We start from the raw sequence: 26,996 nt of genomic DNA, 5'->3' as shown, positions 1-26,996 counted from the left end.
AGCAAAAATATACTTGTAAAGGGCGTGCACGAAACTCAAGCTAGCTATTTAAAGAATGTGCTAACAATTCACGTCGCGCGCCATCTGTCAGGAGTGGATTGAGACATTTTTGCGAAATACCGCTATAATTACATATTTCCGCATCCGGAAGCGCGTGCGCAGACGTCGCCATCACGCCCATCGTGCTTAGGAAGGAAATCCAATACTTTTTTTTACAATATGATGTTAAATGACCTCCGACGTATGGAAAAAACTTTATGCGATATTACCAGAATTAATGGCAAGTAATCAACACCTAAAGTAATAAATTACGTTAATTAATTGTTCCTTATCTTTAATTTTAACTTGTCTTCAACAAGAAAATATTTTACCTTTTTAAAGATACATACTTTAATGATGAACGACGTTGAATTAATTGCAAATGTTATAAATAGATAAAAACTATTATGCCATTACAACGAGTAACATTATCATTATCATCAACTTTGTTAATTCAAAGTGTAATTAATTAAAATTATCATTAATTGAATTAATAAAAAAACATGACACCGTATTTATCTTCATTGTAACTGTTTTATTAATATGGATGAAAGTAATATATATTATTTTTGCAAATATTGTACAAAAAGACTAACTGCTTCGTCGGTCTAGTGACTTAAAAGTTCTGGGTCCTCGTATTGAAATATGCTCAGTAACAGCCGGAAGTATAATATCGAAGTACACTCCCGTGCCTCCGAAAACACGGTTCTGCGCCTGAAATCTTTCCGGTCGGTTTTGTGTCCCATCGGATTATGATAGTGAGGGAATAGAGTGCACCTGTGTTTGTGCACACACTTGTGCATTATAATATATCTTGGGTCAGGTCTCCTTTGAGATGCCGCTATGACCGAAATCAGTTAGAGTGACATCATCATACAAAAAGAGACAAATCTCGTTTTAATAATTGCATGGACTAAATACTTAATTTGTACCCGGACTGCAAAATGTGGGAAAGCAACGTAACAGCCTTCAAATGTTCAGTACTCTCGTTAAGGATAACGGTTTATTTGGTCACGCTGTTCCACTGCCGGTTTTGTTTCCTTACGTTATTATTCTTCACCTCCATAAAACAGTATGGAGGTTTCATAACATTCCCACAAATACCACTGGGTAAAGAAAGGCTTTCTGTCGTGTAAAAACAGACGAGTCGTAGTTCAACTTCGGTGTTCCGCCTTAAGGAATTAAATTATTTTGATTTTCTTCTGACACACAGGCAGCAGCAGGTTTCCTCACGATAAGTAGCGCTAATTCGCACACAAGATTAAAGCTCAGTAAACTATTTTCTTCTACTTGTTGCGGATTTAAACACTCGGTTTTTAATGAAGACACAGTCGACCTACTATGTTATTACATATCAAACGCAATCTTAACACTTGTTTGTGTACGTATCAAGAGAATTAAAGTTGATCGATTTTATAACTAAGTATGTGTGAGTCAAATCTTAGGACATTATTTTAAGACAGCTGCACGTAACTTAGCTTAGTTTATTAAATATTGATTCGTTCCGATTAAATAAAAAAATAACCTTATTTTAAAAGAAAATAAATTTATAAAAGATAAAATCGTCGTTATAACTCAAACTACTTTCAGTATTATAGCTTAGAGCGTTTAACGAGTTTAAAAAGCTATAGCCATATAATATAAAGTTCAATAGCTTGTAGATATTTTCATAATACAGTTAGCCATTCCAAGACAAAACGGATAACAGATATTCATCATAATAAAATAGAGGAATGCAGCGCTTGCTGAAAGGAATTCACATGACAATTTAAAGGTCTCGCGAAACTACCACGTTGCATAACTGAAAAGATTTATCACGTGGAATGTTGGTTTTTGTCCCGACACACGACAGTCATTAACAGTTTGACACTAAGGAAATAAGTTTAACAGGGGCCTACAACGCATACGTACTTTAACTTGAATAATAATAATCTTGAGTACAGAATATTATTGGGTAGAAGAAAATTTTAAATCTAGAAGAATAGTTTAATGTATATTGTAATATATGTGTCAAGTGGTAAGTGGTCACCACCGCCTATTGGAACTATAAGAAATGGTTGTGCATTACACTGACTCACCCAACCTTCAAACTGTACCTACACAGTAATCCCAATTATTGTTGTATGGCGGTAGAAAATAATAAAATATTGCAATACAAAATTTATATAAGACCATATTAATTTGTGACGTGCTAAAAAAATGATACTCAGAAATATGTGGCATTAGCATTAGCATTAGCAGCCTGTAAATTTCCCACTGCTGGGCTAAAGGCCTCCTCTCCCTTTCAGGAGAAGGTTTGGAGCATATTCCACCACGCTGCTCCAATGCGGGTTGGCGGAATACACATGTGGCAGAATTTCGTTGAAATTAGACACATGGTTTCCTCACGATGTTTTCCTTCACCGCTGAGCATGAATTATAAACACAAATTAAGCACATGAAAATTCAGTGGTGCCCGCCTGAAATAGGTAAGTGGATTGGGTGAAATTGAAGAACGATATGCCATTTACTCAAGATAGTTTTACTATAAACCGGAGGCCGAATTTCAAGTCTCTATGTACCGATCAGTTAAGTTTACGCGTTGATAGAATCACTTAGTCAAAGTTATATAGCATATATATTTAAAGAAATAAGACATTTAGTTACTAAATTGTTTTGTGTAACTAAAGTACCGTCGAGTTACATTGTCAGTGAAGTTTCAGCAAATAGCAGGGAAAAGCGTAACAATATTCAGTTCATCCGTCAGTTACCTTTGATTGGCAACAGTTGCCGACAAAGACGAAATTTGCATCCACTTTGTCATTCAGGTCGTACGCCAACCTCATTCCTATTCCAAGCTCAATGTTGCTATGGTAATGAGTTCGTTCGTTTCCCAATTTCTTATTACGTCACATGTAGGTATACCGAATTCGTTTTGTAACTATATTAAAATATGCTTAAAATGTTTAACTTAACATATACAAAAAGTTAATTTTACTATCATACTAACCGGCGTTTAGTTTTCCGTTACATATAATGAGTATTTAATATACAAGATCATGAAAATAACACTTGACTCGTCAATAGTTTCAATTTAAAGCTAAAACTGGGATGCTCGGCTATTTGTATAATTAACTGTATAATATAATATACTAAAACCTTCTTTGAAACAGTTTGTGGTATATAGTTTTATGTATATTGCTTGAATAGTTTTTTCAGCAAAGCATTACAAATAAAACATCTATTAGTACATATAATAATTAATTGATAAGTTATATTCACGATATGAAATGAAAAATAAATATCGAAATGTGTTCATTAATCATTTTTATTTATTTAATTTTTTTAACCGCAAACAAATATGTGGTACGCTCGTGGTAGGTAATAAATGACTAGTAGTATGACCGTCAACTGTTGTGCTAACTAAATATTCATAATATCGCTACACGTAAAAGGATCTAATATTTATCATACTGTCGATAAATATTAGAAAACTAGTCGTCCGCGGCTCTTTTCGCGTTTTAGGGGTCTTTAAATATTAGGTATAAAAAAGTAGCCTCTATTCCTTCTTAGGATTCAAGCTTCGGTTCAACAGACTGATAGACAGAAAGAGTTACTATCGCATTTATAATATTAGTATGTGATCGCAATTCGCGAAATAGAATTTAAGGGAATAGAACGTAAATAATATATAATTATATATATTAATTGTAAGGACTTATGAAACATATAAATATTTTTTAATTTAAATCTAGGACAAAATATAAAAATTTAAGGTATAATTATACTTTAAATGGGTAACCCGAATAAAGAAAGCAATAGGTCGCAACAAAAGTATTTGCACAAAGCGACGCGATTGCTTTCAAACATCAAAAAGAGCAAAATGAAGCAGAAAGTAATAAAGTGACGCAATAGGAGATTGCTTTAATGTTTAAACCCCAAACGAGGGCTGATTGAAACGCTCCCCTCGCCGTCAAATGAGCCTGGTCTTCATTTTAGTCAATAGATGCGCTAATTTGCATCGTCCTTTGACAAAATTACGGCTCAGAATTTGCTTACCATAATAAAGTCACGTTAACTGCTATAAACATACAGAGAATAAATGTTATCTCACAGATAAATACTGTAGAATCAAAGTTTAATATTTGTCATGATGTATAATTTACTTATATATAACGAGTTTACAATACAGAAAATTATTAATATTTTTTTTAATTGCAGTACTTGGTCTAATGATGGAACATTATTATTATTTTTTTTTTTAATTTAAATTTAAAATATTTTTACAGCCTCTAACCTCTTCATGAGACAGGCCTTTCACTTTAACTTTTAGTTAATAAAAAAAAAACATTCCTACTTATTTTAAATGAAGGACAAAATGAACATTAAGAAATGTTAACAGTTAATGTTTATTTTTGTATATTGTGTATTGAAAGAAAGTAATTGAATATTAAAAACAGGTGTACAAAATCGAAAAATGCGTTTACATCAAAAAATCTTTATATAATTTGGCAGTCTTCAAGTTCGAGATAAGTGTTCGCGAAGGGGGACGCGGCGGCCCCGGGGCAATTTACTGTCATTATTTTATCACGTCACAAAAAGACGAGTGGGATTTGCGTCGGCGTATTTACAAATTTTAAATTTGCCAGACAGTGTGTGTGAAAACATGACGCCCCACGCTTTTATTGGAGTCGGCTTGAATTTATTAGCTAGTATTTGTTTTCGACTGGCGCACAGGGTATAGATAAATTGTTTGTTTTCCCGCTAACGCTTCGTCGCTTTGTAATGTTTCATTTGAACGATATAAACTTTGAATGACAGAGAACATCCTTCTTGTGTTTCATTTTATTGTAACAAGATTCATAGATCTTTATTCTATTATTTGATATGTAATGACGCGATATTCAAATGATGTGATATTCAAATTACTGAGAAGATTTGGAGCTTCTCACAACACGCAGCTCATGAGGATTGGTGGCTACAACTGTACCAGGTTTTAATCTGGCTCATAGGATATCTTCCTTTTTTTCCTTAAGATTGAAGTGTTCTAGTCACTAGGCCCTCTCGGCTCAATCTCCGTAAAATTTTGAAATATAAATACTCAAGATGGTGATATAAGAAATAAGTAACAGTGGTTTACTTTTATAATCAATATAATAGGCTAAGAGCGACTTCATAAAATGTCTTTACTAATATTAAAGTATAAATGCGAAAGTAACTCTCTGCCTGTCTGTTGCTCTTTCACGGAACAATCAGAGAACCGAATTTGATGAAGTTTTTTATGAAGCAAGCTTGAATTCAAAAGAAGCTAGGCTTTTTTATGCCTAACACGTGACGACCAACCCTTAAAATGCGAGCAAAGCCGCGGGCGCCGGTTAGTTGTAATGTGAATTTTTAATTTAAAAAAAATATATATACCTATATATGGCATGATAATAAGTAAATGAGAGTAAGTTTGTTTAACGATTAAGTTATTTTCCGACTATAAAAGGAGGTTGTATCTCAACGCAGGTTTCTTGTGATATAATCTGTGGTAAGGCAAAAAACTTAATGTTGTAAACAATTTACATTTGAAAGCCAACAATGCATAGCAAGACAGTGTAAAGGGTTGTTTTCATTTCCGTTATTAGTGCCGCCAAGTCGCTGCAGATTTATCATCTCTCAGAAAACGAGTGTCAAGTAGCGGTGGCGGATATGCCTTATGACGGAGCGCGCCACTAAATTATAACATTTAAACATGACAGCCCGTGTCACGCTTATATAGAACGAGTTTTAACGGGGATTTGCGTTTGGAGAATATTAAAATGAATGGACACTATACATTTTACATAAATTATTACAATTTAGAACTTTGATTCTGAACATTTTTTATAAATCTAAATGTTTTAACGAATCTCAACGCATAAAACCTAAAACAATTAAGAGTTTAAGTGTTTTGTGTTCATTGGCTCGTGTAACTTTTATAAATTAATGAAATATAATTTAAACGTTTATTAAAAACGTATATTTACATTTTGGACAGCTGCAGTTTCCTGATTGGGTGTGTTCAGATTTCTGCTGGTGCTGCATGCGTTTAAATCGGATGATGTACCCTCTTTTTTTTTTATAGTCCATTATACAAATTCAGTTTACACAGGCATGGCGAACTATAGTACAGTGCTCTAAATTATTAAATACATGTATCGTCAGTTGCGCCTAAATGTTAATTTTAAATAAGATATATTATTATAATTTATAGTAGATTGATTTTTCAGACGTTGTTTCACCCAGGTGACCCACGCTAAGACTAGCTGGCATAATCGTTAGTTACAGGATAACTCAAACAACTGTAAATAAATTTAAAAACTGTGTAACTAATTTAAGATCTGTTTTGGTAGTAAGAATTTGTAAAGCCGAACATATTCCTTTGTTACTTGTAAGTAAATAGTACAAATAAATATAATCTTTCTATTATCAAGATTTTGAGATGACAGTGTTAGTTTTATAAAATAAATTGATGAATGTAAACGAGGTTTATTTTCTACTATTATTATTTCAGTACTCAAAAATAAGGACCTATATCAAATATGTTACGTAAATAAGTTACGTTAATTATTTTAAATATATATAATATTAATGTTAATCCGATTAGTATTAGGTAAATATATTAATTTATGACTAAAATGTGTAAATAGTTCCACTTCATAGGGTGGAATTGGTTTAAAATTAAATTACAAGATATGACCCATACATGTTCGTGTATTATTAGTTTTATATAAAAACCACTCAATCGCTTTCAATGTCACTTACTATGGTTGTATTCGGGATATTGACCTAGAAAATAAGTAGGTAGGTTTCATGCTAAGCGACAAGCGCATCTATATATTAGTAGACTCTTTATCCTGGAAAACTAAAGAGTTGGCAGGGAATTATATATATTAATAGTAGGAGCAAATTATATATAATATTAGCAAAACTAATCGTTTATAAAAATCCAAAATAAAATATTCTCAGGCTCAGTCTACGGTTTCGTTGTTCCGCCAATAGCAATATGTCACTGTAGTTGGGAAGTTCGTAACAAGAGCTACTGTTTTATGAAGCATGCTGACAGTTGCAATGGATGTCTAGTAAAAAAAAAACAAGATCATATGAAACGTTGAATTTTATGTTACATAGGCTATTATCGTAATTGATCGAATCCCTATTATTATCAAAGAAAAATTATGCGAATATGAAAACGCTGGAACTTAAAATATTATTTGCAACAAAGCGAGTCCTTTTGAATATTGAGGAATGGCAGATTAATGTGTGTTCGAAGAAGTCGATATTACTTCTCAAGGGGGTCTAAAAGTTGTGATTTACTGCGACCGGGTTGCTGTTAAAAAGTTGTAAACTGCCTGTGTTTCCGTCGTTCTTTGCAACAATGTTTTGCCGTTTATTTTGCTATCACAACCATCCTAATTCTGTTTCAAATGTCTTTCTGATTTGCAATTATATTAAACGTTCCATTTTCAAATAGGATTTTATTTAAATTAATAAATCGATTCCATTAATTTGTATTGTTTGATAAATGGAAAAAATATTTTAGATCGTTTTATTAAACGATGGATGCGTATTGCATGCACATATAATGTACTAAGGCGGATATATAAATAATCATTTGGAAATAGAACATTTAGGCATAAGTATGTATAATAATTGTTGTGAATTCATAATTAGGCAAACACCAATGATTTTTTATGGGTTTTAGACCTTTTCCTAAAAAGGAGAGGTCATTCCAAAAATAGAACATTTTCATGGCTATTGTGTTCCAAACGTCCCTGTATGAATAGTATATCGTCAAACATATATATAGTATCGGAAGAAAGAGTTCGAAAGAAATAATTCGACACCAAAATAATACACTTGTCTCTAAGCCCATAGAGTTCTTTCAAAATTATAATTTTAAAACATATTATTTACCTTACGATCACTGCCAAGCTTCTTGTAAGTCCCTCATAATTATAACAAAAAATACGAAGAAGAGCATTTCTTTATGGCATTTTTAATTAGCAACAATATTCAGACTGGCAATTCGGTCAAAACGTCGATAGTTCTAAGAATAACATACACACATGTTTGGCGGCGTCTCTTTGCATCGAAGGCGCCAAAATTTACGATCCCTTATTAATCATGCTACTAAATTAGTGTAATATGACACTTCTCGGGATACTTTTAAAACTAATATCTTAGTATAAAATGACCACGTCGTATTAAAATGACCATATTGAAAAGATATTCGGATTGTTTTTATTATATTCAATGTAGATAAAATAAATCTATCTTAACTATGAAGTAAAAACGGCCTAAAAGGATTTTAAATTTATTATAACGATTGGCTTGATAAAAAAAATAATAATTTATTAGTCGACTAATACTCATATTAGCTTTTAAAACATCAACTAATTAAAGTGTCCAAAATAATTAATGAGTCTTATTGCATTAAGATATTGTCAAATAAAATTAAAATATGCAAGTGTTAAGGCGTTTCACTTGTTTAAGTATGTTATCGTTTCAAACTAAATTTATTAAATGATTTTAGAAGAATGTGCCAATTGATTTATGAAGAACGAGATTTTTGGCATTTAACTTGTTTCACAGACGTCTACGACTCCGTTCGGATAAATTTAGGAGATTAAAACACTGTGTTTGATTAATTTATGACCTCTTTATTCTTCTTTTTGCTATAAAATGGTAGAAGAACTAAGCTAAATTCCATAATGACACAGAATTAAGTAGGTCAATAACAAAAATATTTAATTTGAAAAAAGAAAGAAATATGTAAGTAAAGAATATACGATGACTCGACTTTAAAATTTTGCAACAATCGTGTCCAAAGATTTTTTTTTAGTAAAAATCACGTTTTATAAAGAGAAATATCAAACGTCATATCCGTACAAAATTCTAGTTCATGATAAACGTCGTAAGCAATTTACTGATATATCTACACCTATAAATATTTCTGAACTATCTAAGTACTAAAACCCACCTGTCGTTATAATCTTCTTTGGAGTTCATTCCTTTTGATGTTCTGTTCCATTACGTTAAGGTACACGAAGAGCTATAATATTTGAGATATTGACTTTCACGCCACATGTAACACAAACCTCAAAGGCCAAAACGGATGAATCTTTAAGGTAAATGCTTAGAACATTACAACGCTTAAGCAATTGCGAGTTCCGCGGAACACCTGTTGAAACATAAACTTGCGTTGTGTTTAATCTATACCTACATTGTTTTGTGTTTAGATAAGTATTTATGCATGTTTTATTTATCCATTGTTGTTTCAATTATGTGTTTAAGATAAGTATGTATATAAAACCAAAATTGACTTCTCCGTGAAGCCATAATATCATTTAACAGCATGTCAATGTCCCATGGTGGGGGAGGGGCGTTTCTTCTGTTTGTTAGTTAGTATTTATTAACCTCTGTGAGAAAGTTATTCCATAAATGCAAGTTTCCTCACGATTTTTTCGTTATTGAAGTTGAAATAAATTACTATTGTAAAAAAACAGTCAGTGAAAAGTGAAAACTCAGAAATAGCTGGTCTAGATTTGAACCTGCGATTATTGACGTTTAGGTTAAATAGCCTTGCATGCATTAATAATCTATCAAAGTAAAATCGGTGCCGATTGAAACTTGTTCTTTAGTTTGAGCGTAATTGAGTACAAAATTATATCGTATTTAAAATGTTAGTACAATCTCTATTTGTGTTTCTCAATAGAGTATTTATATAGTTTTTGTGGCTTCACTTTAATGTTCCGTGTGCTCCATCTGTCTTTTGTTTAATAATCTGAGATTGTTCTAAACTCAATATCAGAATAAAAATAAAAAAAATGAATGGTGCATTAAATTAATAGATGGGTACACAATTATTTTTCTGTACAAACCACACTACAAATCGGTGGAAACGTTTGACGAATTACCAAGAATATTTGGTGGTAGAGCTTTGTGCAAGCCCGTCTGGGTAGGTACCCCGCGTTCATCAGATATTTTGTAATGTTCCGGTTTGAAAGATGAGTGAGCTAGTGTAACTACATGCACAACGGACATAACATCTTAGTTCACAAGGTTGGTGGTGCATTGGCGATGTAAGGAATGTTTAGTGTTAGCGCCAATGTCATATGTTGGCCCATTTGCTCGTCCGTCTACCTATACCATAAATAAAGCTTATTACAATACATTATATTTATTTTATACTATGTAGTTGACTTTAATTTAATTTAAGAAAAGAAGGAACGTTTAAGTTCATTGTCAGATATTCCGGTAAATAATATTCGTTTTAATAATTTTATTACGGAATTATTTTATAAACTAACAACACTGGTTTTCTGGTCTGTAACAACTTTGTCGTCATAGAAAGTACGGTATGAAACTTAAATATCTCAAAGAATAACCGAATTAAATTAAAACAAATATAATCGGCCCTATTAAAAATTATGTTACGATTGAAATACTAGAATGTATTATAAGCTTAACATCACAACAGCGAGTCTGTTCACTTGCCAAATATGCGAGGGCTGTCATGACTGGAATACGAAAGAGCCGCTGGGAAGCAAAAGACACCCTCATGCTCAATCAGTTTACGAGTAATTCAGTTAGGGGTGATAAATCTGTGTTTAGTCGTGGGGAATGGGCTTTAATTTTATAACGAAACGACGTAATACCGTCCTACATCATTTGATTACAAAGGTCAGTAAATTAATTTTGCTCTCCGATGTGTTTGTAAATTTCGTTAACAGAGATCATTGTTTTAATTAAATATTTATTAAATTACTAACTGTGTTGGCTCTGTGGCTAGAACGCGTGAATTGAAGATAGCGGGTTCAAATCGAAGCTAGCACTACTGAATTTTCATGTGCTGATTAATTTCGTGAAACCTGCATTTGTCAGGTAAAATTCTACCTCATGTTTATCCACCAACCCGTATCGAGGCGGAATGAGCCTCAAACGTCTCATCCTTCTCCTCGAGGGGAAAGGACGCCTTAGTTCAGAAGTGGGACAATTACAGGCTATTACAGGCTACTTACATTTATAATTTTTGGTTATGAACGATGACAGTTTGACAAATGGTTGCATTTATCAAGTTCATAAGATGATTATACAGTATTTTTATATACGCAAGTAGATAATATATATTTAAACATCATTACAATCGCTTACCATTACATAGTATAAAACAAAGTCGCTTACCGCTGTTTGTCCCTGTGTATGTTTAGATCTTTGAAATTACACAACGGATTTTGATGCGTTTTTTTTTTTAGATAGATTGTTTTAATAGGAAGGTTTATATGTATAATATATGCACAATATACCTAGTAGAGAAACACTGATAATTTTAGAGGTTTCTGAAGTGATGTCGTAAATAAACACATTTTTTGCGCTTACATTGCAAACACTGGCCTACCTAAACCCAACGAGATAGATCAAAATAATGTACTACAGTATTTTACACCTTTAAAAGGTCTTCAACAAAATCCGCGATGGTATATGTAGGATATGTTTATTTTATGACAGATGTCAATGAACCGTCAGTTCTGATTAAATGTTTTCACGAGACGCTGTGTTTCACTCTTCACCTCGAAATTAGCAATACACAATAGTGATACACACGAGCGATAAACTTAATTTAAGTGCGTGTTTAAACCGAAAAAAATAAAATATCAATCGGAAAATTAAATGACTTCGATATGAATACCGGTGCGTGGTCTTCGTATGTAGATAGACTGGAAATGTACTTCAAGGTTAACAAGATGGATAACGAAATGAAATTACCTATATTAATTGCGTCTATGGGGGACCAGGCATACGAATTGCTAGTTAATCGCGCGAGTCCGAAAAATCCCGCAGATATAAGTTTTAAAGAAGCGGTGGAGTTAATGCGTCAACATTTGCAACCGGCGCCCTCTGTGCTAGCGGAAAGGTATTGTTTTAGACAAAGAAGACAAAACATGGCGGAAAGCATTGCGATTTACGTGGCAGAACTCAAAAAAATGTCTAGAAACTGCAAATTTGGAGATAATCTGAATGATAACCTGTGGGATCAGTTTGTTTGTGGGTTAAAAAGCGATATAATCAGGCAACGTTTATTCGCCGAGGCGGATGATCTCCCATTTAATACTGCGGTGAAGATGGCGATCGCATTAGAGGCGGCGGAGAGAGATGCGGCTGCGGTGGAACCGGGTGCAGCGGAAGAAACGAGCGGAGAAGCGGCGGCTAGAGCGGTACATGCGGTAACGGTGAGTCGTGCTTACGGGCCGGACGCCGAGTCGGGGGTACGCTAAACGAGGCAGAAAAAAACTCTCAAATATTCACAAATACATCGCGAGGCACTTGCTATTATTTTCAATACTTATATGGTCGTCATTTTACGTTACGTACTGATCACAAGCCCCTCGTATCCATCTTCGGGCCTTATGCAGATATACCTACCATGGCAGCGAGTCGTATGCAACGATGGGCGGTTATATTATCTGCTTACACTTACAACATCGAATATATAAAAACCGACCAAAATAATGCCGATGGGTTGTCTCGTTTGCCGGTAAAAAGTATTTCAAAAATAAATAATAAAATTCCGGAACAAACTTTTTTTCATATTGCGCAAGAGGCATTATTGCTCAATTACCACGATATAAATCGGGAAACAAAAAAAGATCCGATTTTAGGTAGAATTTTAAGCTATATTCGAGACTCGTGGCCCAGTGATTGCGAGATAAGTACAATAAGACCATATTTTAATAGAAAGGGGGAATTATATAATAAATAATAAATAAATATAATAAATATTGGACAACATCACATACATTACTCTGATCCCAATGTAAGTAGCTAAAGCACTTGTGTTATGGAAAATCAGAAGTAACGACGGTACCACAAACACCCAGACTCAAGACAACATAGAAAATTAATGAACTAATTATATGAAGAATTGGGTTGTATTATGTGGGGACATAGGGTAGTAATACCCGCGGCTTGTCAGGATAAGGTTTCAAATATAATACATGAACCTCACATGGGTATCGTTAAGTCCAAAGCTATCGCTAGAAGCTATGTATGGTGGCCGGGATTGACGAGGCGGTGGTGCGCGTGTGTCGCGCGTGTGCGGTGTGAGCTGGCAACGCGGATGCTCCTCCAAAGCGGGCTCCTCAGCCGTAGCCATATGCTACGAAACCCTGGACTCGAGTCCACTTAGATTTTATGGGGTCAATTTTTGGAAAGACGTATTTAGTTGCGATCGATTCCATGTCAAAATGGATGGAGGTTTTCCAAGTGGCCAGTACCTCGGCAGAAAGTACTATTAAAAAGTTAACTGAATTATGGGGTCGTTGGGGCATACCCGGCAAGTAGTAACGGATAACGGACCTCCTTTTACAAGTAGCGATTTTGGGCATTTTGTTAAAAGAGACGGAATTCTACATGTATTTACAGCTCCGTATCATCCGTGGTCAAACGGAGCGGTGGAGAACGCAGTTAAAACTTTGAAAACAGTTATTAAGAAGGCAGTAACGGAAAACTGCAGTATTGATAGGGCACTAAATAGGTTTTTATTATACTACAGAAATACGGAGCATTCGGAAACTGGTGAAAGTCCGGCTATGTTAATGATAAATAGGCGGCTGCGGACTCGACTTGATGTGTTGAGGCCTGATAAGGAAACTAAAGTGTGTGAGATACAGCAAAGGCAAGAAGAAGTTGCGAGGGGTGTAATACATAGGCATGTCGATCAATTAAAACGGAGGTCAAGTACTTCATGGGCTTTTCCAATGAACCGTCAGTTCTGATTATACGTTTTGACGAGACGCTGTGTTTCACTCTTCACCTCGAAATTAGCAATACACAATAGTCTATCTCTTAGGGATAATCCACAATAACCATTTTTTATCTTTTAGTTTTTACGATAAATAATGGCTTATTTTCGAAGCGATTTTAAGTCATACAGCATTAACCCTTATCCGATTAAGCACCTTAAATACATTGTGCATTTAATATTGATCAATATGGCCATTAATAGCATGTAATTTAAATGAATATTTTCGAAGATATTACAGATTTACAGACATAGCGGTTTGTATTATCTAATGACTGAAAAACTGTGAACGTTGTAAGACATTCTGTAGTATATGTAGAATCAGCATTGCACCCGAGCGAAGCCGGGGCGGGTCGCTGTACGAAATATATTTAAGTTCTATCCATAATAATAAAGTCCACGTTCCTTTGTAATAATGAGGCATCGAGATCATTCAATTTAGAATTAAACAAACACTAGATTAAACTCCCGACAAAAAGTTTACCATTCAAGCGAATAGAGATATCAATGGCGGTCGAGCGTCAGACCACCGTCGCGCGCGTCATTAATAAAGTAAGATTAAGCTAGGCCGCGACACGAGCGCCGTAATGGAGTCTGCGGCTTGCAGATGACTTCGGTTTTACTCAGTTTTTCAAGCACGAGGTGATGCCCACCCGCGGAGGCGACACTTCCCCTCTCCTCATTATTTGTGGTTTCAATTCGCTTTTTACGATGAACGTCGCCCTCTTTGCGGCGTTCAATAAATTAAATTCAAACGACGTAATTACGTTCCAGTGTGAAATGGAAAGCGCCATTTTTCGAATGTCATAAGACTCAGTTTTGAATGTACCTTCATGATACTTACGATCATTTTTTAACACGAATACACCGAATTTTTTGATTAAAAACTGTAAATATCAGAAGCGTGTTTGTGTTGTGTCGTTATATTAAGTACTTAGTATCCAAGTAAATATAATTAACTGGGATCACTCTTTGTCATCAAAATTAGTTACGGTAATTTAATTAGAAACATTTGAATACTTTAATACAATTATTATCCGGTTAATTTTGATTCTAATAAATAAATATATTTTTTCTTGTATATTTTATTTGATTCCTATTATAAGATTGAAATGGTGACAATAAAAAATACTAGTACCTATAACTGATTTTCCTCGTGCTTATTTTTAGTTTATACTTATTTCATCTCGTACTTAGCAGTGGAGCAATATATCGTAAAGATATATTATTCTGTCTGTCCGTATTAAATCAATATGATAGAATTAACTTTATATTTTTTTCTTCAAGTGAGTAAAGGAGACCTATCACTAGCAATTTGTGAGTTAGGTACCGAAGATTGTACTATCTTTGCGAAGGTATTGTTATTATGGAAACGTAATTAACTAATAATATTATATTTAAAAAGCATCAGTAGACTAAATACTGTTAGAAGAAACTCGTATCTAAACGTAACACGATTGTGAAATGTCACAAATTGATACACGCCAATTGTGACATTGATACCTAATAATTATAACGTTTAAAATAGCATATCATCGCTAGTCGATTTGCATCATTTCACAAATGAGGTACTGTAATCTCATCTTCATGAAAACACCAGGTTATCGATATAAACAATAACTATGATATATTTTAAATATATAAATAGAAAAGTTCTCGAGTGGCGATCACGTAACTGAAAACGCAGCGTGAACAGGCCCCCTATAAGGTGGACAGACGATCTGGTGAGGGTCGCGGGAAGCCACTGGATGTGAGTAGCGGAAGACCGGCTCTTGTGGAGGTTGGGGGAGGTTTTTGTCTAGCAGTAGTCGTTGTACGGCTGAGATGATGATGATAATGATTTTATATATACATAAAGTACCTAATCTTACAATTTTAATACTTTTTATATTATGTTCATAAATAATTAATTATTCATACTCTTACAATTTCAACGAATTCGATTGTCGTATTGCCTGTCCAATTCCTCATCATCACACACCTGACATTCCTCGATCAGGAGTGATTTTAATTTACAATAACATGTGACAAAAACAAAATAATGAGGTAAAAACAAATGAATGACTGTTTTCAAAACTAAAATATACCAGCTATATTTATAAATTTGAATTTGGAATTCTTAACCAAGGAGGAGATATTTCAGATCAAAGTGGTCAGTACGACAAAAGGCTAATTTTATATGTAAGGACCTAATATTGCTTTTTTACTGCTCAAATTTGTTATGTCTGACTTTCAACGTGTTCTGTTTGACGTCATAAATTTTTCAACTAATGTAAGTAGGTAGTGCGTATTGATTACACCATGGTCCTGTTTACGACCAACATAGCTATGTCATTGTTGGCTTAACAGTATTTAGTTACTAGTTCATAAAGTATAAGAAAATTGATTAATTTTCATGAAACATAAGTTACTGAAAATAAAGGTAAGTCTACCTAACACTAATATTACTTACAGAGATGATTTCAACGCTGACTTTCAATTAACATTTTCTTTAAATTTTTTATGTAATGGAATGTACTTTTCTGTATTACAGATAAAATTTAAAATTAATATAAATATATATTAATATTTTTATTCAAAAATTAATTTACACTAATTTATAAAGCTAAAGATTATGTTCGCTTGAACGATTTATTTTGGTATTTAAAAAAAATATATATATAATTATTTAAAACTACAGATGATTCGTTTTAATGTAAAAAATATATGGTCAGGTACTTTTTATATCATGTTCATAAATAATTAACGAATTACTCAGATGATACAGAATGATTTTTTTTTGAATTTATAAACTTGAACTTAGTTCTTCGTTACAAATAAACAGTAATTGATAAAAAAATATGTTTTTAAATATGTCGATTCTCGTCTGTCTAAATTTGAACGATTTGTTATTACTTTTTAAGTTTAATGATTTTAACTATTACGTTTACTATTATAGAAATGAGGTTTATTAATAAATAAAAATGCAAATATCCACTCGGAAAATATATTCAATTTTTATAAAATCATATCAGGCAATTTTATTCGCACAATTTTGTACATATTATAACAAATATTAATTTACACATAAAACTATGAAGCTATGAGAATGGCAATTACATACCGAAGTTTTGTATGAGGTTCACATTCACAAACAAGTTTCATCGTTTCGAGTCGTTGGACGTTGATTCAACATAATATTGAATGCAAAAAAAAGTACACATCGTTCAATAAATTCATTCGCTTTGTTCTTTATTTAAAGATCGAAAATTATCAAACATTTAAAAAATTTCTACTATTAGGTAGGTATACATTTATCCACAAATATGAGCTAACGTTATTTTAGTTTGTATATTTCTTACGCATCCCATTTCTCATTCGTAAAATCTTACTGAAATATTGATATTACATATAAATTAAAACTTCTACTGTGTTTAAAACAAATGATAAATAAATATTGTGTTTATTTTTTCTAATGTCATTTGTTGATTTGAGGTAATTATTATAGATATATCTTTACAATAAAAACAATTAATGAAATAAATTACAACTGCGATTTTGGACTAAGAGTGTGATTCTACTTAATCTATTTTACTATATAATATTTAGTTATTATATAATAGATAATATTTTATAATATCTATACTGTACACTTTCAAGTCTCACCACAAACACATAAACAATGTCGAGGCAGCGACACACTGCCGAGTCTTTATTTTTTTATTACAAATTCACTTTAATATACAGTGCTTGATATGTGCTATGTACAGACGAGAGCGGCGGCAGCGTCATGTTCTCGCGGCAGCGGTATCACAGGAGCGTTGAGGCGTGGTGCGGCACTGCGAGCGCCGCGCTCCCCCGTCACACTAGCGCCCCCGGCTTCACGTCTAATGGATGCTCGGGAGACCTACCGCCACCGCCGGTCTCACCCTGACTGTTCTCTTCTGAATCTGAACAAGATTCAGAGCTGCCTTTTTTGCCACCGTTGTGCGTTTTCACGTGCTTTGCTAGATGGTCTGAACGCATAAAACGTTTATTGCATACCGGACACGCGAACCTCTTTTCGCCTGTGTGCGTTCTTAGGTGTCGCTGCAACTCATCAGAGCGTGTAAACCTTTTGCCACAGAAAAGCCAGTTACAAACGAACGGTCTCTCGCCGGTATGCCAACGCAAATGAGCTTTTAAGTGGGATGTTTTGCCATAAACTTTGCCACATCCTGGTATGTGGCAACTGTGTATGTTTTTCTTACGAAGATGAGCCCCCGCAGGACCGAGTCGCTCGGCTTCTTGGCAATTGGGACAGTCACATGTAGCACGACCGGCATACCGCCTTTGTGATCGGGGTGATGGTGCTTGAGCCGGCGGCGCGGGCGAACCCGGACCGTGAAGACCGAAAGATCCTTGTGTGGGCAGCACCGATTTATAAGCGTCTTGTAATAGATGAGGTGCGGGAGGCAATAAGTGTGCTCCGCCGGACAGCGAATGTGTAAGTTGGGAATAATCTTGACCAGCATAATTTGCCATCTGTCCTCCGACGTCTAGCCATCCACTATGTACGTCCCACCACGTACTTCCAACCGCACCGACGCCCCCCATTTCTGCTGCCTTCAATGCGCCACTGCTACCACCGCTTCCAACATTGAACGGCCAAGATTCATAGGGGTGTCTTGAATACATAGAACCGAGACTTGCACTTGATTCACTCTTTCCGAGCAGCTGATCGCCGGAGGACGGAAAGTAGAGCTCATTGCCATATGATGGTGCCGCAGCGCACGACGTGGGTGCCCGAGCATACGGCGCACAGGCCTGAGCCTGGGACCGCGGTGCGATACCAGCGCCCGGCGGGGAGTGGGTGCCAGGACTTTTCTTCCATGGATGAAAACCTTTGCCGACGGCTGCGTCGGCTAAAGGCGGAGGCGATTTACTTGAAAGCTTGTTACACTGAGCTGCAAGCATCGCCAAAGGCGTGCCGCGTAGACTCGGATGCTCCTGCAAAGATAGACAATTAATAATTAATATCTTCGAATGAATACTTTATTAAGGTTTAATTAAGGAACGACTTTGAAACCGTGGGAAACGTCCGAGTCTGATTTATAGTCTAATATATATGGGACCTAATACAGTGGTGTTCAGGTCCAGCCCGAGGCGTTTCAAAACAATATAAATAAATTGTAAGGAGTTTATAGGTAGCGTATTTACAATTAGGCAGAGCGGTGACAGCTCCGAACCGCTACCGCTCGACGCCGCGGGACGTCGTAATTAATAAACGCTGTCTGCTGCGGTCGGTATTACTTCGGTCCCGATCTTATTATAATACATCGGTTTTGTTTTATTCCTCTCCTATGCAAAGGGCGCCAGCGAAAGGAGACAGAAATGTATGCGTAAATCACGAACAATCCTTTCGTCGGTATTCATTTCGCGTACAATAAAATGAACGGAGAAGAAACATCCGACCGGATATTTCACCCTAATATGAGACAAAGGCTCGATAAAAAAGCTTCATTGTACGCAATAATATAATCCGGGGATCACGAGTCGCCGGGACGGGGCGCGGGACCACGCCCCTTACATTGTGATTGGCGCAGCTGTCGCCGCAATGTGCGCGGATTTACAACTGCTGAATTTGATCGAATTCTAGACTAAACATAGAAATCAGCGACACTATATCGTAGATTTGGAAATACTTAGTCTAAATCTAAGTCTTTCATAGGTTTGATTTTAAATTACATGGTTTTATTCACGATTCAGACACAAGGTCGCGTTGATGGAGAAGAACTCCCACAATCTGAATATCTGTATATTTTTTAACAGTGAGTCGGAACCAGGTCAAATAACTTAAAGAATATTATCCGTATATATATAATTGCTAAAATAACATAAAAATGTAAAAGATGAAACCATTATAAGCTAAAGTAATAAAAATTCAGTGACACAATTCTTATTCAGATAAATTTAAATAATTTTTAATCGTTTATTCAGACCCAATCACCATATAGGTATATGTATATAGGTACCTACATAACATCGTATTATCTATTTATGTATATTGATACAGTTTACCTACATGGTTATATATCAAACCTTACTATGTTTCATTTTAAAATTAAAATTACTTTATTATATTATAAGTTATAAAATAAAGGTTTCTCAGTCAGACAACTCAACAAATTATTACTTAAATTAAAAAATGCAATAAAGCTCTCACTGTCACAAAGCCTTAATTTCATTCTTAATGAAAAACATTTGTTTTATTATATTTAATAATATATTATTAAGCATACTAATAATAAGACAATAGTAAAACGACTGTAAATAGTAATAGATATAGTATACTTTAAAAACTGGCAAATTTTTACATACATTTTATCATATTAACGTGATTCACACCGTTCTAGACAATAATTATGCGTATGCGTCGATTCGATGTGAGCAGTGAGATGACTGAAGTCATAATTACGCTAGAGATTATGCTCCATTTGGGCGCGGGTCGACCAGAATGATATAGGTAATTGGTCGTCAACTGACTCAACTAACCACAGATTGGATCAAAGCGTAGATGAGACCGAGCCGACACTCCGGCGCCATACGTCGCATTACAAACTTGATGGCCTTTTCCTTGTCAAAAATGACGGAGATCATTGTCATAAAAAACACGAACCGGAATAAAACGAAATCATCTTACGTGAGCACGAAATTGTAGTATCGGAACAGGTAAGCCGGTCAAAAATAATGTGCCTCTCGGAGAACGATACGTGGTTGAGTCGAGTGGGTTTTTTACTGACAGCAATAAGTATGTTGTGTATTATTTTATAAATTTAATTATTAAGAAAATAAATACTGAATCTGATACTTTAAAGATCTCTCCACGGTGAGTAATACAAAATATTGTAGGTACGTGTTAACATAACCTTACGTAATAATATAAATCATAAATTTATTTACAAAATTACCTATAGGTGTTGATATGTAGAGTTTGTTATTTAATATCGTCAAAAATGCTAAATGTGATCGAACGAAAATGACCTAGGAAGGTCGATAAAGGATAAAGGATAACATTTTAATGACTTATAAAAAATATTAAATATATGTATATATAAAAAAGTGGACTAGCTAGGTAATAATTACTATATAATTAATTAGTATTGAAATATTTAAAGTAAACATCTTTCAATATTATCACACTGGTTTATACAATTATAAAATATAATTTGCAGTTGTTTAATAAGAAAAATAATAAAGCAAATTACGTGGCTCGAAAGGTAGCCGGATGTTTTAAAGAGGCCAATAAATCGAATTACTAAATTGCGGGCAAGCTTCGCTATTAACTAGAAACGGGAGTTATTAAGTTAATCAATGCGTACTTAATAAATCCTATATCGTATTTGTATACTTCTATAACAACATAATAACAGTACTTTGACGACGACTGAAGACATTTTGTTTCTATTATATTATTTTAAGTGATCGAAATAATTATTGTTTTCATTGTAATTATATGTAATGTGAAGTATTATATTTTTTTTTTAGTTCGTGTGATGTCAATCTCATAACAATATAGAGGTAAACAGTATCTTTTTTTTAAATTTGATGAACATGTTTTTCTTATAATTTTTAACAACACACCATTAAATAATATGTATGCCAATAAAGTATTAGTGTCAATAAACAACCATTGTCATGTCATATAATCTCCTCTGATTTATTTTCGTTGAACTTAAGTAGAGTTAAATTGCTGAAATTGCAGGAAGCTAATTACCCGTTGCTTTACTTTGCTCAGACACTGAGGAAATATATATTTTTTTGTAATAGGTAGGCGGACGGATGAGCCACTTGATAGTAAGTCACCGCTCAAAGTCATTGGCACCTTAAGAAATATTGACCATTCCTTACATCGCCAATCCCTCACCATTGTTGGGAACTGAAATGTTATATCCCTTGTGCCTGCAGTTACACTGTCTCACTCGTACAACTACTAGGTACTAAGTAACCTTTGAAGTCTTATTTCCCACCACTCCGCTCCACTGCAGACTAATTAGTATTTTTAAAAATCTTTATTACAAAAAAAATAGTGGTTCGTATTTTAAATTATATTTTTATTAGATTAGATATTATACCTTACTCATAAAAACATTGCAACAAAAAAAAATCGCTTACGATTATAAATGAGTGTTTATATATCACAAAAACATATAACAGCTTAACGCAATAAATAACTTTGAGAAAAAAATTATCGGAGCACATACGACGCTGGCGCGGTTCAGATTGGATAATTTTAAATTATCTACCAAAATTATGATGAACCGAAATGAATATTCAAGCGAAACGCTTAGCCCTCGACGTGTTATTAAGATGATCGTGAAGTCGTTACAGAGGAAATTGTATTTCATAAAATTCATAACTATACTTATGACCTAATATTTTTTCGACAACACGCCGTTGAATATAATGATACTAGTAATCGAGTGCTCACAACAAACTCGAATTGGATATTTATTACAAGAACACGATATTTTAAATTCTTTGTTTATATAATCTGTGTAACTTACATGGCAAGTTTGAATTACTGTACTTCTTTTTTTTAATTTATGGATCTCATAATATTTGAATGTTTTAAATTCCATTTCCAATTATTAATGTCATACATAAATAAATAAAAATTAATTCCATTTTCAAAATTAACATAACAGAATCGCCATATTATAAAATATATTAATATGAATAAATTTTCCTTGACTTTAAATAGTTTCATTTTATAATCTTGTACTAACAGCTATGACTCCTGTTCGATATCTGAACTTATAACGAAATAGCTCGAGTATAATTCAATGTCGATAATACGAGAGCAAATTGCCGATGGCTAATTGCACTATTATAGTATTATCCAGTTAATTCCGGGTGAAATCGTACGCTGTACGCTTCGGAGTTCCGCCGTCGCGGCGCTGTGATGGGAAATCACTGCTCATTTTACACGTTAAAGATTGTTTTTTTTTTATTTAGTAAGTTTATATATTTGCATAGCTATTTATTTGTCTGTGATTATATTTTTATTTAATTTGAAAAGTTTGCTTTCCCCAGGCCCATCTTTACCCAGGGCAAAGCGTATTGGGGGCCGCATCGCCGATAATGGTCAAGTCTTGGATATCATAGGAGAGGCTAGAAGATAATTTAAAAATATTTTTTGGGGCGAGGGGAGACCAGAAAACTGCTTGCATCTGGAAGCTTGTTATACCTACTTAAGACAAGACTATCCCTTTATTATGAATGTTTAATGTTAGATATTTTTTTCAGATAATATTTAATACTATGTCTAGCTATAGCGACGAAGGAGGAAACCTTTGCAATAGGGACAAGTGAAAAAAATTAGAATTAAAAAAAATATATATAATCAGTTGGTTTTTCCGTGCACGCAAATTTTATACAGATATACTGAAAAATGTTAAACAGATAAATAACAAATGTCAAACACATAAAAACTTAAAATAATTTAAAACATTAACATATTACAAATTACTTGCTTAAATTGTAAGTAGGTACGTTGCTTAGGACATATGAATAATTATTACTCTGTTTCCAATTAGAATATGACATCAAATTACGGAATAATTCGAAGCTCTTCTATAATAAACTGCCTAATTACGAGCAAGGATGACGGAAGGGGTACTATTCCGTCGCCAGTAATTCGACACATAAGGGGATGTATTGATTAGTTGTGCCATCCAGAATATAGTGTGGTACATACGCTTTGTATTGTTTGTATTTGATGATAGAAGTCGACTTCACAATCTCTGTTCATGGAATACTCAATAGTAATGTTTTTTATTATATAGTTATGTAGAACATATAGTATTGGAATTAGTTTTTTTATTTGTAAGCAGGTCACTATCCTATGAGATTGTAAGGAAAATGATGAGTAATTTCTAAATGGTATTAAATATAAAGATGAATTTCTTTAAGTAACTATTTACTACCCTGGGTAAGGTAGAAATAAAATCAAATATTCTGATGAAATACTATGTATTTTCTTATAAAAAGTGAAAAAATTTGTAAGGAATAAACTGATTTTTTAAAATAAGCAAACAAAAATAGATCCTAGTTGTGTATCTCATAAAAATGGTTACAATGAATAATAAATAAAATAACTAATAGTAATAAGTATAACAACTCACTTCATGACTCAATGATACTCAGAAACGAATAAAAAAGTTATAAATCAACAAAACAGTATTTAAGGTTTATTTAAGGTTTGTTATTTCAGGATTCTTTGTAAAACTAGTAGTTTGGAATTAAGTAAAAGATAATGATGGCGAGGCATTATTTCGACATTAACCGACATCACACGCGAGCGACCGACTGTGAAATGCTGTCGCTGTAACGACTTACTACGAGAATATGTTTATTTGTTGAGTATAATATAATTGATAACAATATTTATTTCAAATATTTCATTTATTATTATTTATTTATTTATTCATTCAATGATTATTATTATTAAGAATGGTATTTATTTTCAACGGTTTAATAATTACGAACTGCTGTTGCATTTGGCTATTAAGTCTATTTTTTATATTAATTTAAAATTAAAATAAATAATACAATTTTGTTATTTTATTTGACAATTGTCTTATAGCCTTAAAGAAAATGTATTGATAGTTTTCAAAATGGTATTCAAGGTTAAATCGAAAACGACTGTTGATAAAAAATATTAAATGAATAAATAGATTCAATGTTGATATAGTTGCATAATATAGTTTGTCGTAAGATAAACTGTAATGCTATCTACCTACGGACTAAACCAGTTAAAATGTAGTGCTAATTAAAAAAATTATATATTTACTAGGTACATTCGACCAATCTGAAAACAAATTTTGCAAATTTAAAAATGGAATAGAACAAAGTAAAAGTTGAACATCATCAATAGACCGTGAGATTTTCAATCCGGACACAAAAACGAGACCCTCTGACGCATATGTCGTTTGAATTAATCACACATGCGCGTGAAAAGCGGACGTCACAAGTCGATAATTTCCATTTAAATAAATAATTTGTTGCGGCACAATTCGAGACCGCCATGTGGGCGCGTGAAGCGGTCTAATGACCATTATAACTAGCGTGGTTTCACGCCTTCACTCACCAGAGTAGTTTTAACAGACGTTAAAAATTGTACTATGTTTACAAAAAATATTTGTTCCAGCTAATGTAACTGTCATATATCGTATACCTGAATTATTTATAGTGTTTAAACAATATTTTTAACATATTTTTGTTTTTCTTAGTCATTGATATATTTAAAATACAATTTGGATTTTTAGGAAAATGATTATAGAATTTGTTTTCGGCTACAAAAAATATCTAGTAATATTTTGCGTGATGGAATCTGCTCCAAAATTCTAAAGTGTCGGCCGACCTTCACCGGCGGAGTGCAGATAATAGGAGCACCAATTTGATAAACCAGTTCTGACACTCGGTAAAAAACGAGCGACGAAATGGAAACAAGGGATCCCCTTCCATACCTCTTTGTTCTGTAACATCATATCATTACTCGATATTCTTCACGAGAATTAGTTACGTTGTAAAAGTACAATACTATATAAATTTGACCATAAAAAATGAAATGATACGTAACAAGATTGAAATAAATCCGCAATTATAACTATGAGTTTATTAAAATGTTATTTATTAACGTCCAGAGTTCAGTCAACAGTGCTACGCCCGTGAATTAATTGTACCAGTATTTTTTTTTAATTTTACTGTCCTTTCGAATCGATGTTGATTATTTTTTTTTAACTTTTGCTGTGTTCTAATAAAATTCAAATTCAATAATAATTAAAAACTATAAAAAGCATTTCATTAAAAACTGATTGGCCTCATATTAAAAGCAAAGATAAGTTCAAGGTTGATGCAAAATAATTCTTACAACATTGCGTGCGGTTCGACATCGCCTTCGGCCGAGTCTCTGCAGTTCCAAGAAAAGATCGTTAAACTCCATTTAAATTCACGTATTTTTTGGTAGCAAGATAATTCCAATAATTTTCACAGAAATTATAATAATTAGCTCCATTTATGATAGTAACAAACAAACAAACGAATAAAATGTTTCGAACACGTTGCCTGAGGCAATCTCAGTCACTATTGTAAGATCCGACTTATTTATGGCGGTTAATGTTTTATACTTGTACATATGCCGTTTAAATTCTGTATAATATCAGATACAACTTTGTCATTTAGGTACTTACCAACGTAAAAATGTTAAGAAACCGCAACGATACAGACATGGCAACTGCAAAAGTAGGAATTTAACATGACATTTTACGCGATACAATAAAACATATGACGTTCATTATTTTAATTGATGTTTAAGTGCAGTTAATTGTGTTTTATACAGTTTTGTTTTAATTAAAGCATTTTTAAAAAATAATTTGAGACGTATTACTGTTTCAAAAGCCTTCAGGGCCCAAACCAAATGGCAAAGACAATGATAATGTTTTGTAGAGCCCATCAATAGACACAATAATTGTCTCACAGTCATGTCTCATAATTTCAAACAATTATACTCGCTTCAAACAATATAAAAATTCATAAATGTAGTAATTTTTTATCCATATTTAATTAAAGTTTTTTTCATTTTAATGGTCTTTTGATGAAGTAGATACGTGTCCGACAGACGATGTTTGAAATTGATATAATATTCTGATATCGAATAACGTAATAAAGTCGGTTACAGAAGAACACAGTTATTTGTAACAATAGCAATAATTAGGCAAGTAATAAAATAAAACACTATAATTTGCCGTCACGAACAAGAGTGCAACAGAACAATTGCGGCGCGCGAGTTGGGGAAGATAGCGAGCGATTACAAGGCGCTGAGTGTTCGATCGTCACGTACTTACAGAGCGGCGCAAGAACAAAGCGGTGATATTAAACAATGAAAGGCCACAAAAAGTCCCATAATTCAATTTGCATCCCGCTAGATGAATGTAATCGTCGACAAGAACTGTGAGTATCGGGGCTGTGGCCGCGGGCGAAGCTCCATGAGAACCGCTTTCGCCACTTTTCACACTTCTGCGAATCGATTAGATGATGCCTCTCCGTGACTCGACAAGATCGTTTCAAAGCTTAAACTATATTTTCTGGCGACTCGCTATAACAAGGTTTATACGATGTTGCTTACATG

At 33.7% G+C, this 26,996-nt stretch overlaps 1 protein-coding gene across 4 annotated transcripts in view; it reads right to left on the bottom strand.

Annotated features, from left to right (window-relative positions):
• Nucleotides 1-16,818: 16,818 nt before the first annotated feature.
• The window catches only part of LOC113400090 (transcription factor Sp9), a 77,349-nt gene continuing 67,171 nt past the window's right edge, over nucleotides 16,819-26,996 (bottom strand). For all 4 annotated transcript variants that reach the window (XM_026639488.2, XM_026639491.2, XM_026639489.2 and 1 more), the window contains one exon: nucleotides 16,819-18,814. In XM_026639488.2, coding sequence (XP_026495273.1) covers nucleotides 17,687-18,814 — 1,128 coding nt within the window. In that variant the 3' untranslated portion in view covers nucleotides 16,819-17,686. The remainder of the gene's footprint in view (nucleotides 18,815-26,996) is intronic.

The sequence above is a fragment of the Vanessa tameamea genome, chromosome 8 (assembly GCF_037043105.1).
Source record: "Vanessa tameamea isolate UH-Manoa-2023 chromosome 8, ilVanTame1 primary haplotype, whole genome shotgun sequence".
Lineage (NCBI taxonomy): Eukaryota > Metazoa > Arthropoda > Insecta > Lepidoptera > Nymphalidae > Vanessa > Vanessa tameamea.
Note: the sequence above shows the minus strand (reverse complement) of the source record. Positions and strands in the feature narration are given on the sequence as shown.